The sequence below is a fragment of the Jaculus jaculus genome, chromosome 5 (genome assembly GCF_020740685.1).
Source record: "Jaculus jaculus isolate mJacJac1 chromosome 5, mJacJac1.mat.Y.cur, whole genome shotgun sequence".
NCBI lineage: Eukaryota > Metazoa > Chordata > Mammalia > Rodentia > Dipodidae > Jaculus > Jaculus jaculus.
The window spans coordinates 165,546,659-165,562,568 of NC_059106.1; the positions used below are offsets into that span (position 1 = coordinate 165,546,659).

The 15,910-nt window shown below is 50.4% G+C and overlaps 1 protein-coding gene across 2 annotated transcripts in view; it reads right to left on the minus strand.

Moving 5' to 3' along the window:
- Positions 1-493: 493 nt before the first annotated feature.
- C2cd2 (C2 calcium dependent domain containing 2) overlaps positions 494-15,910 on the minus strand; it is a 72,335-nt gene continuing 56,918 nt past the window's right edge. The window contains exons 13-15 of one of the 2 annotated variants that reach the window (XM_045149244.1): positions 13,940-14,258; positions 10,238-10,271; positions 6,194-6,327 (exon numbers count right to left, since the gene is read on the minus strand). In XM_045149244.1, coding sequence (XP_045005179.1) covers positions 10,249-10,271; positions 13,940-14,258 — 342 coding nt within the window. In that variant the 3' untranslated portion in view covers positions 6,194-6,327; positions 10,238-10,248. Of the gene's footprint in view, positions 6,328-10,237; positions 10,272-13,939; positions 14,259-15,910 lie in introns of both variants that reach the window. The other variant, XM_045149242.1, reaches the window with a different exon arrangement.

Below are 15,910 nucleotides of genomic sequence, written 5' to 3' on the forward strand. Positions count from 1 at the left end.
GCCCCCACCTATTACCAAATGTGGGGGGATCACAAAATATTTAAAATGGTAGGGTCCCGGCTATCTTTTCATCTCTGGCTTCTCAGACTCAGAGGCAAACTGCTATGTTCATTTTTGTAAACCTCCATTCTTAAAGCAGAGAATGAACTGAGGCAGCAATGGGAAAATGATTCGAGGGCTGAGGAAACAGTAAAGCGCTTGGCTGGCAAAGCACAAGGACCTGAGTCCAACCTCACGCACCCTTGTCGAAATGCTGGGTGCAGGAGCATGCTCCTGTAATGCCTGCCCTGGGGGGGGGGGCAGCTTTGGGAGGCACTGTGGGGCACACTGGCCAGCCAGTCTAGCCTAATCGATGAGCTGCAGGCCAGTGAGGGACCCTATGTCAGAAAAGGCACATGGTTTTCCTAAGCATGACTGTGAAGCTTTCCTGTGACCACTCCCCACCCCCCCCCACACACACATGCATACAATAATCTGAACCACACAGGACTCCTTCACCATATATGAGAGGTTTTATGAATCAGTAAGATAGCACACAACAGAAAAATGAGGGGCATATAACGTCACAGAAAGGAAACACGTGGTTTCTTGAGTGTCTGAGAAAGCATTCACAGTGAACAGCAACAACGAAAACATTGCACTGAAATCATTTTTAAGGCTTTGTTTGTCCATGCGTGTAGTGGGTGTCAAGGGTGGGGTGCACGTGTGTGCTGGTGCACTGCAGGTGTGGGAATTGGAGGAGAATGCTGGTACCCCCCCCCCCACTGCCTACCTTGTGTCCTTGAGACAGAGTCTCTTCACCGGTTCTGAACCCCAGTGATCCTCTAGGTATCCAGTCCCTGCTCCCAGAAGAGCTAAGACTTTAGATGTGCATGGCTGTGCCCAGCTGCTTGTGTGGGTTCTGGGCATAAAACTCAGTGGTCTCAGGCCTTTGTGCTTGTGCAGGAAACTGAACCATCTCTCCAGCCCCAAATCATCTTGATCTACCAAATACAAAGATCATGGGGCTGCAGAGATGGCCCGGCAGTTAAGGCGCTTGCCTGCAAAACCTAACGACCTGAACTCACTTCCCCAGTAACCACATAAAGCCACATGCATGAAGTGGCACATGCATCTGGAGTTTGTTTGATGTGGCTGGAGGCCCTGGTGCACCTGTCCTCTCCCCCTCATCCCCACCTCTTTCTCTCAAATAAATAAACGATTTTTAAAAATACAAGGATAAGAAAACGACTATTTTGAAGAAAACTGCCTTCTGACATCTCACTTTGTACTGGTTTCCTCTGGCTTCAAACACCCCACGGAGTGAGTAGCAATCATTTTGGAAAGCTGGTACATTATGACCAGCCTGGCTTTCTGGTCTCCTCTTGAGATGTCAACACAAAAGAGATCCCACTGGTCCACAGGAGCCTGCGGTCCCACTTCTCCCCATCCTAACACACTCTCGTCCCAGACACAGGCATGGCCATTGTCACTATGTCCTATGCACTGAACTCAGCTGAGGATCTGGGCTTGGACCAGGGAACGTGGCTGTCCATGCAGAGACAAGGATCTGGGGTCAGAACCGGGACATGGCTGTTCCCGAAGAGGTGAGGCCTCTCCACAGCAGATGTCACCTCCATGCAAAGCATGACTTGTTCTCAAGGGCAAGTGTCAGTAACGGGTCACCTACACACACAGGATAACAGGGCCGAAGAGTGAGGGGCATTTAGGGGCAGGACCTGGAATCCTCCAGTAAGCAGGTCTCCAAACGCACGTCATGGGGGAATGAGTCCCAAGGAAACCATAGAAACCGATAACCACGGAGGGGTCAAAGCAGCTGCAACAGGTGGCACAGGATATGTTTGCCTATAGACCAGGCACCTGTCCCCTCTGCCCCCACCTGTGCCATTGGGGGGGGGCACTGACTATAGGACCCCATGGGCTGAGGAACGTTTTCCCTGCCTCTCCTCCCAGGCAGCACTCTCAGGTCCTCGTGAATCATGTGGGGACCTGCGGCAACCCCCAACAGGTGACACATTCTTGATTCCTTCCAGCCCTGACCTGCATAAGGGGGCATCCCATGGGCCATCCTAGGCCCTGCTGTCCCTGGCTTGCAACTCCAACAGCTCACCCTTCCCTCGGAGACCACTGCAGCTGCTAAATTCCTACAGTAAAGGACTGAAGTCCTTAGCCTGGATGGTCGCCCACACAGACCGTGCAGGGACAGTGCTGTAGCCAGGAATGACGGCAGAGGGACAGAGTTGGCTGGGATTTGGACATCAGAGAATCTCTCTGGACAACACAGGACGCAGCAAAAACAACTTGGTCCAAGGTGTTCCGTGGGCACATTTATTTCTTGAGCCTGGTAAGGTTCTAGCCACGTATCTTCAGAGGAAGGAACACAGGGCTGAGGGCACAGTTCATGTAGGGTGACGCCTGCTTCTAAAGTGCCACCGAGGAATACAATCATTGTCGTGGACCCCCATCACCACATGCCACCATGCCAGCCCTTGGCACACACCTGCAGTATGGGTTTTATCTGACCTGGTGGGTGGAGGTGCTTGGGCAACAAGCCCCCGGGAGAAGCCATGTGCCACGACCCTGTGGTCAGCAGAGCAAATCATTGCTCACTGTTTCCAAATTTTACACATCAAACAAGGATGTCTTACATAAAAAACCAGAGGCGATCTGGGCTTGTTCTTTGGGTTTGATGGTGTCCATGTCCCTGGAAGGGTGCTTTGGTTGCCGTGTCCCTATGAGGGTGTTTTGGTGACTAATTCTTAGCTGGTCTGGGGCAGTGGAGAGAGCACGTGGTGGCGTCCGGGTCGGTATCCAGACCTGTTTCTGTGTAACAGATGCACATTTTGACTTCCAGTATCCAGCAACTTGTTCTCCAAGAGTTCAAGACCAAAGCCCCAAGTTTATTACCCAGACAGCAATGCGTTGGGTGGCAGCAGTAAAATCTTTCCCTTTCTGCTTGAGAAGTGAGACCCAAGAAAAAAAGTTTTTGACAAGATACCTGATCTGTAACTGGGCAGCAGTGAACGGCCCGGTCACGGTAGCCAGGAAGCAGGGCTGGTTTCGAACTTAAATTAAAATAAAGTGCCGGTCTAAACCCTTTTGCTCACAGCAGGTTTTCAACCTGAGCGAAAAGAGCCCACATTTTGTTATTGCTACATTAATGCACACACACGCATATACACACACACACACACCTCTTGTTCCATCCGTATACATTCTTAATCACAGCAATAGGGAAGTGTGCCCTACTCACTCTACCCAAGTCGAGATAGGCTTCCAGATTCAAACACACAGCAATATTAGTGTTCACAAGGGTCGCTCTTAAGCCAGCGCTCCACCAAGACCCCAAGACAAAAGCTGAAGCCACCATAGTGTGCGGAGCAGGTCAAGGAACAGAGGTAGCCTCGCCACCAGTGCTGTTGGCGTTTGGTGCATAGTCTTAATCAGGCTTTACCTTTAATGACAGTCACTTTAACATAAATATCTTACACTGTGAAAAAACAGATATGGATAAACAGCTGGAAAGGAGAGTTCACAGTATGGGGACAGGGCACTCCTTGAGGCCACCTGTTTGCTTCCGATGTCCCCTGAACTATCTGTGGCACTGTGTTCTTGGAATGAAAAGCCAAGGATGGAGACGTGCCCCGTTTGTCCAGAGAGAGAAATGCCCTCGGCGTGGGTGTGGCACAGGAAGGGATGCTCAAGAGGTTATTTGGGACTAGGATAGTTAAAAACCTTTTGCCTTTTTTTTTTGTTGACAGTGAAAAAGTACAACCTAAAATTCTGACCTTCATACTTGAATATGTTGAACCTAAGTTTCAAAACCAAACTCATCAATCACACCCACGTAGGTGGAGGCACTTCCCACGCAAAGTCCCCAAACCTGAAACATTCTGTCCATTATATAGTTCAAAAAGCTTCCTATTTCTGAGCATTTTGGACTGGGGATGCTCAACTGGTAACATCTACTTCAAATATTCCAAATCGAAAAGAATTCATTTGAAACACTTCCAGCCCCAAGCATGTTGGATAAGGGATACTAAGCCTGTATGGAAAATGTCTGATATCACAGAGCGTGAACTTCTGACATTACAATTGCCTGTTAGAGTTCTTGCATGTCACCATCTATACGCCACCTGAAAGGACAGCTGCGCTTCAAGCAAAGCTGAGCGTGTAAGTGACCTCCATTCCCGAGAGAGCTGTGAGAACGCAGCATGTGCTGACTGGCTTTGGGGACCCACTTCAAAGTAACCCAGTGACTGCAGTGATTAACATGAGTATGTGATCTTCAAAAGCGAAGTGTGACTTAGGAAACCCACTTTGAAGTCACCTGAATCCTACAGCACCTTAGGGTTTTCCTTGATCAAATTTATTTAGAGATGGGGAAAGGGTCTCACTATGTAAACTAGGCTGGCTAAAAGTCTTTCTGCCTCTGCCTTCTAAATGCCAGGATTACAGGTGTGTGCCACATCTAGCCCCCCCCCCCCAAAAAAAGGTCTAATGTTTATTTGAAAGTAAATGGCCTGTAATCTCAGCCACTTGGGAGGCTAAGGTGGGAAGATCATAGATCCAAGTCCTGCTTGGCTAGAGAGAGTTCAAGGCCAGCCTGGGCAACCCTGTCTCAAAATTTTAAGAAAGTGACCAAAGGACTAGGGATGTGACAGATGATTTGGGCCTGCCCAGTATGTTCAAGGCCCATGGATTAATCCCAAGTATTGCCACAAAAAAGGTAAAATTTCTATTGTAGTTTTCTGCTCTGTTCCTCAAAAACAGGAAAGAAAAAAAAAGTAAAACATTCCTATAACTTTGGCTTATGAAGATTTTTGCTCAATCAATGACTCTTTTCCCCCGGAAATACATGCTTTTAAGGAATAACAAAGAGGCCACGGGAAGGCGCTTACTCAATTTCACATCCAGGGTAGAAGTCAGATTTTCCTATCAGCCTTTTCAACATTAAAACAGGAGGAAAACGAATGTTACCAAACAGTCCAAACACCTCACCCCAGTGAGAGCCCCTGAGCAGGCACACTGGCTTCAACACGATCAACAGAAGCAGGGCGCTGTGGGACCGCAGGTGACCCCGCGGAGCCAGGTATGCCCAGGACAGTGATCTATGGATACAGATACTTTAAAGTTGGGTGCCAGGTTTATCATTTTTGCCATCGGACACCAAACGAGGTCACCCCCAAAATTTCGCAGACGCCCTGTTCCCAGTGGAATTTTGGAGTGTCCATACAAAGAACTGCACGCACGTTTGGCCCACTTGTCATTAAGCTTCCATTCCTAAGATAGACACCTGAGAAGGAGAATGATTTCCTCGACGGCTCTACAAGCACTTTGTTTTGGCTGTTGGCCATATCTGGCAAGAGCCATATGTATGTGGTCCTGTCCTATGAGCTGTCGCTCACTGCTCCTGATGTCCTCTGATGGGCCTGTGGTGCACTTGTGTACCCAGGAGTACAGACAGCCTCTAACGTGAAAAAGATAGGAAGCCACATTTGACGGTATCCACCGTCAATTGCAAGTAGGCTCCAGGTCAACTTGGAAAAGTGTTGAGCGTAAGATGCATAGGACTGACTTAGTGTTTGCATAAGCTTCCAACTTCTATGGCTAATGTTCAAGGCGACTGCCTTCCTATACTTGGCAAAGCATTTCCATTCCTATCATAATTTCTTCCTGGATTACAAAAAAATCCTGCCTATATTCCACCCCACCCCCAGACCCCCAAGGCCAGGAGCACTTTTTAATTTTAAGCAGCATGTGAGGTAAGGTGACCATCCCGTTCATAAGTGACAGCCCAGAGGGACATCTCTTCCTTGTGCTGCGGTCCAGATGCAGACCACACGCAGCCCTTGTCAGAGTGTGGAGGCGCTAACATGAACCCCTCACACCCGCCCTTTGCTGGCAGCCGGTCTCCCACTGGACTGGTTCAGTCCTCTTTGGGGAAGCCTCCTGGCTGGAGATAGATTGTTTTCTCCCTTTAAAAGCCTGGTTGTTTTTTTGAGGGGGCGGGGAGCGACCAAGCTTGGCAAGTGGGTATGTGATGCCAGCCGACCCCTTATGTCCTGAAAGAGCCATCGTGGTTCCCACCCTCCAGCTTTTTAGGCTACGTGCAGGGCTCCCTGGGGGCTCCGTTCATGGTGGCTTTGCCTCTGTGCCTGGTGAGCAGCTTCTTGTTGAGGAGCCGGCTGAAGGTCGCGCCCTTCCTCCGCGTGCCCTCTGGCTGCCGCAGGAATACCAGGTCATTGTGTGACTGGCTCATGCCTGGGTCTTTCTGCTGGTGTCTCCGGCGGAAGAAGAGCTTGGCGCCTTTCCTCAGAATTCCTCCTGCAAAAGGGAAGCACAGAAGCAGTCAGGGGATGGAGAAGGACACGTCTAGGGTGACCAGACAGCAAGGACGCTGGACGCCTGTGACAATGACCTGGCACTTTCTCAAAGAGTGGTCACTTCACTGCCTACAGGGTAAGCACTTTAGCCTAGCTTGTGGGAGCCACTTTTCAAAACTATATTTATGGACTTAGTTATTTGCGCGCATGCGTGAGCACACCAGGATTTCTTGCCACTGCAAGCAAATGCCCGTCTGACTTTACATGGGCGCTGGGGAATCGATCCTGAGTCGGCAGCTTTGCAAGCAGGCACCTTTAACCTCTAAGCCACCTCCCCAGTCCTGGAAGCTACTTTTCAGGATGGAACAAAGAGGATTCTCACAGTAGGAGCAGCAAGTCTGCACCTCTGAGGAGGCATTTATAAACTGACTCCCTGCCACCTCAAGGGCAGGCAGGCTGGGGTTCACTCCACCTCCTCCCCTTCAGAGAGAAGAGAGAAGAAGAGAGGCCATGCTCCTAACCCCAGCTAAGGCCCTGAGAACCATGAGAAACTTAAATAATAGCTGTTCATTGGAGAATAAGATTTATTCATTCAGGTGCATACACACTTAAAATAGGACATCATCTATCTATCTATCTATCTATCTACCTACCTACCTACCTACCTACCTACCTATCCATCCATCCATGTATCCATCATTTATCTATCCATCCACATATAAAAGTCATATGAAATTTGTTACGTGATCTTTTTATGGGTTTTTTGTTGTTGTTGTTTTGTTTTTTTTTTTTTTGGTCTGAGGTAGAGTATCACTCTAGCCAGACTGATCTGGAATGCACTGTAGTTCTAGATTGGCCTTGAACTCACAGTGATCCTCCTATTTCTGCCTCCTGAGTGCTGGGATTAAAGGTATGCACCACCACACCCAGCTATGATCTTTTTCTATCTATAAAGCTTTACGCTGGGCTAGGATTGTATGTATCTTGGTGACAGTGCACTTATGTAGTATGAACAATCCCCTGAGTTTCATCCCCAGCACAAGGAAAGAGAGAAAGGACGCGGGGGAAGGAGGGAGGAAGTGAAGAGAATGAAAGAGAGAGGGAGAGGGGACGCTTCAATTTTTTTCCTTTTTGAGTTTTCAAAGCAGGGCTTCACTAGCCCGGGCCACAGGTGGCTGGACACAAGACAGGGAACAGCAGCACACGCACACACACACGCACACACACACACACACACACACACACACACACACACACGAGCTATTCACAGAAAACATGAAGAACTCGCATGACATCTGGGGGCAGTTAGGAGACCAGCTAACTACCCAAGGGTATGTTAATTAGAAACGGAAACATTACTTCCAGGGGGGTGAGATCAGGAAGAAAGTTCCAGAGACTCAGGAAGACAAGAAGTCTGGGAAAGGGTTGTACAACTGCCCCCCACCACCCTAAGGCCATATACAGGGGAAACAACTGAGAAGGGGGGCTGCATGGTGCTGGTTAGGAATATTCCTCATGTTGGAAGAACTGTGGCTACAGACTTGCTTGGTGACCGACCGTGACCCTGTGTAGACACGGCTGCTCTGTGGGGAGGGAGGTGGGCTCAGAGGACCTGCTGTCCTGCCTGCTGGGAATGAAAATATATGGAACCCACCTGTTTGCCCACCTTAATTGACCATGCCAGGGATAGCCAGTGTTCCATGGCGATTTGGCCACAGTGCCCAGTGGTGCAACCAAACACTAGTTGAGGTGCTACAGTGAGGGTATTGTATATATGTGGTTAACATCAAAGATAGGAGGGAAAGGAAATGACCCTAGATAATGTGGGTAGCCTGATCCAATCAGATGAAAGCCTTCTAGAAAAGACTGGCTCCTGCCTCAGTTTCCAGGCTGTTTCGAAGATCCAAGTAAAGACTCATTGCCCATAGACCTGTAAGCCAGTTCCTTAAAATATACAACTTTGGGCTGGAGAGACAGCTTAGCGGTTAAGCGCTTGCCTGTGAAGCCTAAAGACCCCGGTTTGAAGCTAGATTCCCCAGGACCCACACCAGCTAGATGCACAAGGGGGTGCACACGTCTGGAGTTCGTTTGCAGTGGCTGGAGGCCCTGGAGCACCCATTCTCTCTCTCTCTCTCTCTCTCTCTCTCTCTCTCTCTCTCTCTCTCTCTCTACCTGCCTGTTTCTCTCTGTGTCTGTTGCTCTCAAATAAATAAATAAAATTGAACAAAAAAAATATACAACTTTGGGCTGGACAGACGGCTTAGCGGTTAAGCACTTGCCTGTGAAGCCTAAAGACCCGGGTTGGAGGCTCGATTCCCCAGGACTCACGTTAGTCAGCTGCACAAGGGGGGGCATGTATCTGGAGTTCGTTTGCAGAGGCTGGAAGCCCTGGCGCGCCCATTCTCTCTCCCTCTCTCTATCTGCCTCTTTCTCTCTCTGTCACTCTCAAACAAATAAATAAAATCGAACAAAAAATATATATACCACCTCTTCATTTGATTTCTTCAGAAAACACTGACCAATACAACCAACTTGACTTTGTACCACTGAACCTGTTACATTTCTTGGCAGAGTAGCTCACAACACTGGCAAGGATGGTTGTGACCTCTGTGAGGCCTGGCTACTGAGATCCCGGCCTCGGCTCCTCTACACCCCGGGGCAGGGCCCAGACGTAGACTTGACTCGGCCCACACCTTGGCAATCCCTCCCGCTACCACCTGGGTAATAGGCCCACAGTGGGCAGTGACTGCGGGAGGCCAGCAGGAGTGGCTGAGAGGTCAGGTGATGACGGGAGCGAGTTCTGGTGTTCTCCAGAACCGTGGGGAGACCACCACTCACAATAACCCTCATCACAATAACCCTGATGCGTGGGTGAAGGGGACAATGCAGCCTGTGTCAGGAACACGGAAAAACCAGCGACCAGGGTTGGTGAGGCTGGTGAACAGACAGCGCGGGCAGGCGGGCAGCCTTCCCCACCACCAGGCACTTTCCTTGCAGTAAAGGCGACAGTCACGCCATGATGAGGAGGCAGAAACGAAAGATCAGTATGGATGGACCCATGTGCTGGACAGCACACTGTCCTTTGTGAATTCATATGATTGTCACATGATAATAAAGATTAAACGTTTACAGAGAGGCAAATGCTCTGTTACAGAATGGCAAGTGCCCTGGACCCTGACTCGCTCAAAACACAGTTATGTGCACATATCACTTCCTCACCCTGTACCCCTAAATCTGCAAGATCAAAATTAGTAATTAGTCAGGTGTGGTGGCTCATGCCTATAAAGCCTAGCACTTGGGAGGCTGAGGCAGGAGAACTGCCGTGACTTTGAGACAACCTGGTCTATATAGTGAGTTTCGGGCCAGCATGGACTGTAAGAATGAGACCCTGTCTTTAAAAAAAAAAAAAAAATTTAAGCAAAATGGAGACAATCACAATAGAAAAAAAAAAACAAACAATTTAAAGAACTGCTGTGTGTAATGTGAGGCAAATAAGAAGGTTGGAAAAAACAAACAAAAACAACAAAGGTTTTTAAATATTCTGAATTATAGCTCTACTTCTACATATATTTCTAAATTTGTCCTATTTGCAGTTGATTGCAACTACAGCCATGGGTAGTTCATTTATGGAGGTGACCACTTATTAGGACAGGAGGCCCATGAGGAGACAACCCTGCCTGGCTCCCTCTCCCCAGTGGTGGCAGTGTGCCAGGAAGTGCCCTCCCCTGGTGGATGAAGGGGACCATGTAGCCCGTGTCAGAGTCAAGAATATGGACAGCCCCGTGACCAGGGGAGGCGAGGCTGGTGAACAGAGAGCGAGCGCAGGTGGGGGGCAGCCTTCCCCGCCGCTAGGCACGTTCCTCGCAGTACCGTGGCGTGGAATTTAAGACGACAAGACAGAAATAACTTACTGTGTAGGCAATTAATTCTGGTTGGCATAGCAATCTTCTCAGGTGAAAGGGAGTGAGCATGAGACGCAGAGATATGAGAAGCAAAAAGAAAAGCACACGAGAGAATGAAAGACAGTAAGTCGGAGTCATGTGCATCACACATGCACACACGCTTGCACGCTCGGGCACACCCATGCACACATGCAAGGTCGCCATGCGGGGTATTTGGTAACATCTCTTACATTCTGAATTTTTTTTCTGAAACCTTCCCTGATGTGTTTTGTTGTTATTTTCTCCCATTCTCTGTGTGTGTGTGGGGGGGGGGTAAAGCACACGTTGTGTGAGATTTTTTACATCATGACCCTTTTGTATGCAGGACTCAGTTGGGGTTCAGTTCCCTCACATTGCACGAGTGTTTCCATGGTGACATTTCTGTTCAGTACTTCACAATGCTTGATAGTTTCCATGGTGACACTTCCTGCATAAGGTTTGTGGTATTCAGTACCTCACAGCTTCAGCAATATTTTGCTGTTATCTATAGTTTTGGGAAAGAAACCCAGGGCCTCATGCATGCCAGGCAAGCACTCTGCCACTGAGCCATATCCCCAGCTCTGATGATACTTTAAATTAAAAATAAGGAACTGGGGGCTGGGGAGATGGTTAAGCGCTTGCCTGTGAGGCCTAAGGACCCTGGTTCAAGGCTTGATTCCCCAATACCCAAATAAGCCAGGTGCACAAGCTGGTGCACGCATCTGGAGTTTGTTTGCAGTGGCTGGAGGCCCTGGCGCACCCATTCTCTGTCTCTGTCTCTGTCTCTCTCTGCCTCTTTGTCTATCTGTTGCTCTCAAATAAATAAAAATAAACAACAGCAAAAAAATAAAAATAAGGAGCAGGAGAGATGGCTCAGCAGTTAAAGTATTTGTCTACAAAGCCTAATGACCAGGGTTGGATTTCCCAGCTTCTATTTAAAACCGGATGCACAAGGTGGCACATGCATCTGGAGTTCTTTTGCAGTGGCTGGAGGCCTTGGCATGCCCATTCTCTTTCAGCCCTCCGGAGGCAGAGGAAGGAGGATCCCAGTGAGCACAAGGCCACCCTGAGACGACATAGTGAATTCCAAGTCAGCCTGAGCTAGAGTGAGACTCTGCCTTGGGGGAAAAAAAAATCTAAATTGGGGAAATCAGTTTCTTTTGTTGACAGAAACATCACCATATGTAAGTTCTCAGCCAGCATGAGTCCAGGAGAACCCGGTCACTAAGAGCAGGAAGTGCAGAGCCACCTCAGCCACAAGCGCCAACCATGGTGAAGAGCTAACTCCCAGCAGCTGCCTGTATCACCAGGTTTGAAAAACAATTATTTTGTTGTTCTAAAATAAAAACAATTTGGGGGCTGGAGAGATGGCTTAGTGGTTAAGGTGTTTGCCTGCAAATTGATTCTTCAGGACCCACTTAATCCAGATGCACAAGGGGGCACATATGTCTGGAGTTCCTTTGCAATGGCTGGAGGCCATAGTGTACCCATTCTCTCTCCCGCTCTCTCTCTCTCTGCCTTTTTCTCTCTCTCTCTAGTAAATAAATAAATTTAATTTAATTAAAAAGATAAGATAAACATTTAAAAAAACAATTTGATGACGCAGCACACACCCACCTAAGAATCGGCCAACACCTCATAGAGCTTATAAGTACAAACTCTCAGAAAGCATTAAAATAAATTTTTAAAAAAACCTTTAAAAAATGTTGCCAAATAACCCCATTAACCTTAGGTTAATGCAATGCAAAGACCCCAGGGCAGGTTCTCAACCTCAGCACCTGGAAGGTTCCCAGTGTAACGTGCACAACCAGCCAAACATCCTCTTGTCTTCCCAGATGCCCAGCTTCTGGAGAAAGGCAAGGCATGTCCCCAGTGCATCTAATAGCACCCAGACCCTCCAAGAGTGGCCACTGGATACGCCATGGCCAGTGACGACGGGGTCCGGAATGGCGAGAGTGCAGCAAGGCAGGAACCCCAGAGGAGACCCAGAAGGAAACCAGAGAGGATGAGGAGGGCGGCAGGCTGGCAGCTGGCATGTGGGAGAGCTGGGCTGGACGTTTGGGGCAGGGCAAAAGGGAAGGTCTGGCTTCTGCAGGGACAAGAGGAAACGGATCGTCTCAGAAGACTGAGGACAGAGCATTCCCCACATGTCCCTGCTCTTCTCTGCTCACTAACCTCCTCAGCTCCGCTCTCTTAGTGGCTTCTCCGGGCCTCATACGAAGACCACGCCTGAGTGTCCACAGCACATAGCCAGCAGACAGACCACCTGTCAACCTGGGCCATGGCCCCCCACAACGGGGTCAAGGGGGCTGCCTGAGGCTGGTTTGCAGGAGACCCCCTGGGCAAGGCGGTAGCCGAACACACTGCATGTTCTGAAATAACTCCCAGAAGTTTCCCCTCCTTTCCTCTCTTCTCTTTCAGTTCCCCCCTCACCTGTCCCCAAGTGGCACCGGCAAAGGACTCAGGTCCCAGGAGAACAACCACCCGTTGATAGTGGAGGGGCCTGAAGCAAAATCAGGCTGGAGTGGGCAGAGCCCCCCGGGCAGGTTCCCAACCTCAGTACCTGGAACTTGCCTCCTCTGACAGTTCACTCCTAAGCAGGGCCACCCTCTGCCCTGCGGGGGGTGTGGCAGCACCCAGGACCTCTACCTACTGAGCCAGCAGCACCCACAACTCCAAGTTGCGATGCCGCAACTGTGCCCAGCCATTGCCCATGTCCTCTGAGGGGCAACACTGCCTGGCAGGGGGACCAACGTATCTCTGGCAACCAGAACAGAGGGTGGCAATGGCTGCCTGGGATTTTGGACTCCAGGGGAAATTGTGTTCACAGGGAGTCCTGATCACTGCTGGAGGGAGACGGGCCTGGCAGCAGAGCGTGAGTGAAGTGGACGCTGGGCTGCCACACCGCCCGGCTTGGCCTCGGTACCTCCTTCAGCCCTGATCCTGCCTCTTCGACTGAGACCTCCTCACTCCTGCTCCGTGGGGAAGGGCCTGAGCCGCGGGCATGGTCCCTGAGTCACATGCCACGGTGAGTCTCAAGTCTCTGAGCTCCAGGACTGTGCACCCACAGGTGCCTAAGATGCCAGGTCTGGGCCAAACGATAGACCCCTGAGAAGCATAGAGCTCCAAGGCAGGGGCGTAGTGCTAACAGAGAATAACTGCTTATGCTAACAAAACGGCATTACCACCAGAGGCAAATCAAGTTAGCCAGTAGTTTCTCTAGGGAGTGTCATTCCTTACAGACTCGGCTAGGTCCAGGCAGTGGGGTCTGGTTCGGTTCTAGCTGGAGGCAGAGGCTGAGAGAGGTAAACAGGGTGAACTGCCAATCTCTGCTCGGTCTCTGGCCATGGCATCTGGCTCCTGATGATCCCCCGCTAGGACCCTTGGGTAGTTCTGTCCCCAGATGGAGCGAGCCAGAGACAGGGAGGATGCCCAGAGGTACAAGCGCACACAGGCTCCCAAATGTAGAGATGACTCGGCCCCAAGCTGCCATGTGGGGCCCCCCAAGGCTCTCAGTGGTTGAGCATCCCATCGCATGAAGTCATTCTGGGCATTTGGGGGGCTGAGGCTGGGAGAGGCTTGTGGAGGACAAAAGGAAGGAGGCTAATGAGGGGGGATGATGGAAACAGTACACGGAGCCCAGCACAGGAGCAAAGCCACTGAGCGGGAGGCCTGGGGCTCGGGAGCGGGTACCTTTATGCTTCTTGGCAGTTCCGAGGTCGGAGGCGCTCAGCGAGCACTCAGACAGCTCGTCTGCCTCGGGCTCTGGCAGGGCGGCGCCGCTCCACGCGGCTGCGGGGCGCTGCGTCTCCAGGTCCCAGGGGTCCACCTCGTCCTCCTGGGGCTCGAGGGCAGGCATGCTCTCAGCTGGCTCATCTTCTACAGGTGGCGCCGAGGCCGTGGCTGCCTCCGGCGGGCACGGGGCACACGGGGCATCCCCCTGCTGGGCGCTGTCCATGGAGGCTGCATAGCCCAGCATGAGGGCAGCGTCCTGGTCCTGAGATAGTGAGGTCTGTGGGGCAGATGCAAGTCAGAGGCTGAAGGCAAGGGAAACAAACCACGCCAGGGGGACGCGACCAAGGGGCTTACAGAAGGCGGGCAGTTCTGCACCACTTGGACGTCATTTTCCAGCATACTCTGACTGCTGCAGCTGGCCCCCAAGAAAACTCTGGGGCCACACAGCAGATGTTTATAAAACAGGCGGGGGGCTGGAGAGATGGCTTAGCGGTTGAGCACTTGCCTGTGAAGCCTAAGGACCCCGGTTCAAGGCTCGACTCCCCAGGACCCACGTTAGCCAGATGCACAAGGGGGCGCACGCATCTGGAGTTCGTTTGCATTGGCTGGAAGCCCTGGCGTGCCCATTTTCTACTTAATCTATCTGCCTCTTTCTCTCTCTGTCTGTCACTCTCAAATAAATAAATAAAATTAAAAAAAATAAACAGGCGGGTCTGAGCTGGACAAAAGGAGTGCCCCAGTGCGACACTGGAATGTCTATTACGGTTGTGACCATCTGTTCTCCCATTGGATGTGAGGCCATCTTCACAGAAGGGAATTCGTTCACGCCTCGCAGTGAACACCTAGTTAGTTAAGGGCTGAGGTGATGGCTCTGCCGTTCAAGGCGCTTGCTTGCAAATCCTGCTGGCTTGGGGTTCAATTCCCCGGTACCCATGTAAAACCAGAAGCACAAAGTGGTAACTGCTTATGTCTAGAGTTTGGTTGCAGTGGCAAGAGGCCTTGGTGGCCCATAATCTCAATCGCATTCTTTCCCCAACCTCTCTTCCCTGTCCACCTCCACTTTCTCCCTGTGTTAAAAAAGAAAGAAAGAAAAAAACCTAGTTAGGAACCTCTGGCTGGGGAGGCCAGATGTTGTTTAGCTAAGTGGATATATTGTATCCATCAAACTGCCCTCTAAATATTTATATTTCTGACATAGTAAGTATTGCTCTCACCTTTAGTCTAGTCAGAGAAGCTTTTTTTTTTTTTTTTTTAAGGCAGGGTCTCATTCAAGCCCAGGCTGACCTAGAACTCACTCTGTAGTCCAGGCTGGCTTTGAACTCACAGCGATCCTCCTACCTCTGCCTCCCAGTCTTCAGCCTGTTGGGGGTGGTGGCTTATGCCCAGAATCCCAGCACTTGGGAAGCTGAGGTAGGAGGAGCCCAGTGAGTTCGAGGTCAACCTGAGCCTCCAGAGTGAGTTCCAGGTCAGCCAGGGCTGGGGTGAGAGCTGACCTGAAAACAAACGTTACTAAAAAGCGGTAACAAACACAGGCAGAGCTACATAGCTGAGGCTTCGAGTGCACACCGGGCGAGGGGCGGCAGTCAGCTACATCCTTCCCGGCAGGTCCACCAAGCCCTGAAGCCCCGGCTAAGAGGCAAGAACCAGCACTTCCTTCAAAGACATGCTACCCACAGTGACAAAGGAGGTGAACACAGATTTAGTCTTTTTTTTTTTTTTTCCCCCGATAGGGTCTCACTCTAGCTCAGGCCAACCTAGAATTCACTATGGAGTATCAGAGTGGCCTAGAACTCACAGTGATCCTCCTACCTCTGCCTCCCGAGTGCTGGGAATAAAGGCGTGCGCCGCCACGCCCGGCTAGTCTTTTTTAAAAAATATTTTTATTTATCTATTTGACAGAAAGAAAGAGAGAGAGTGAGAGATTAAGGG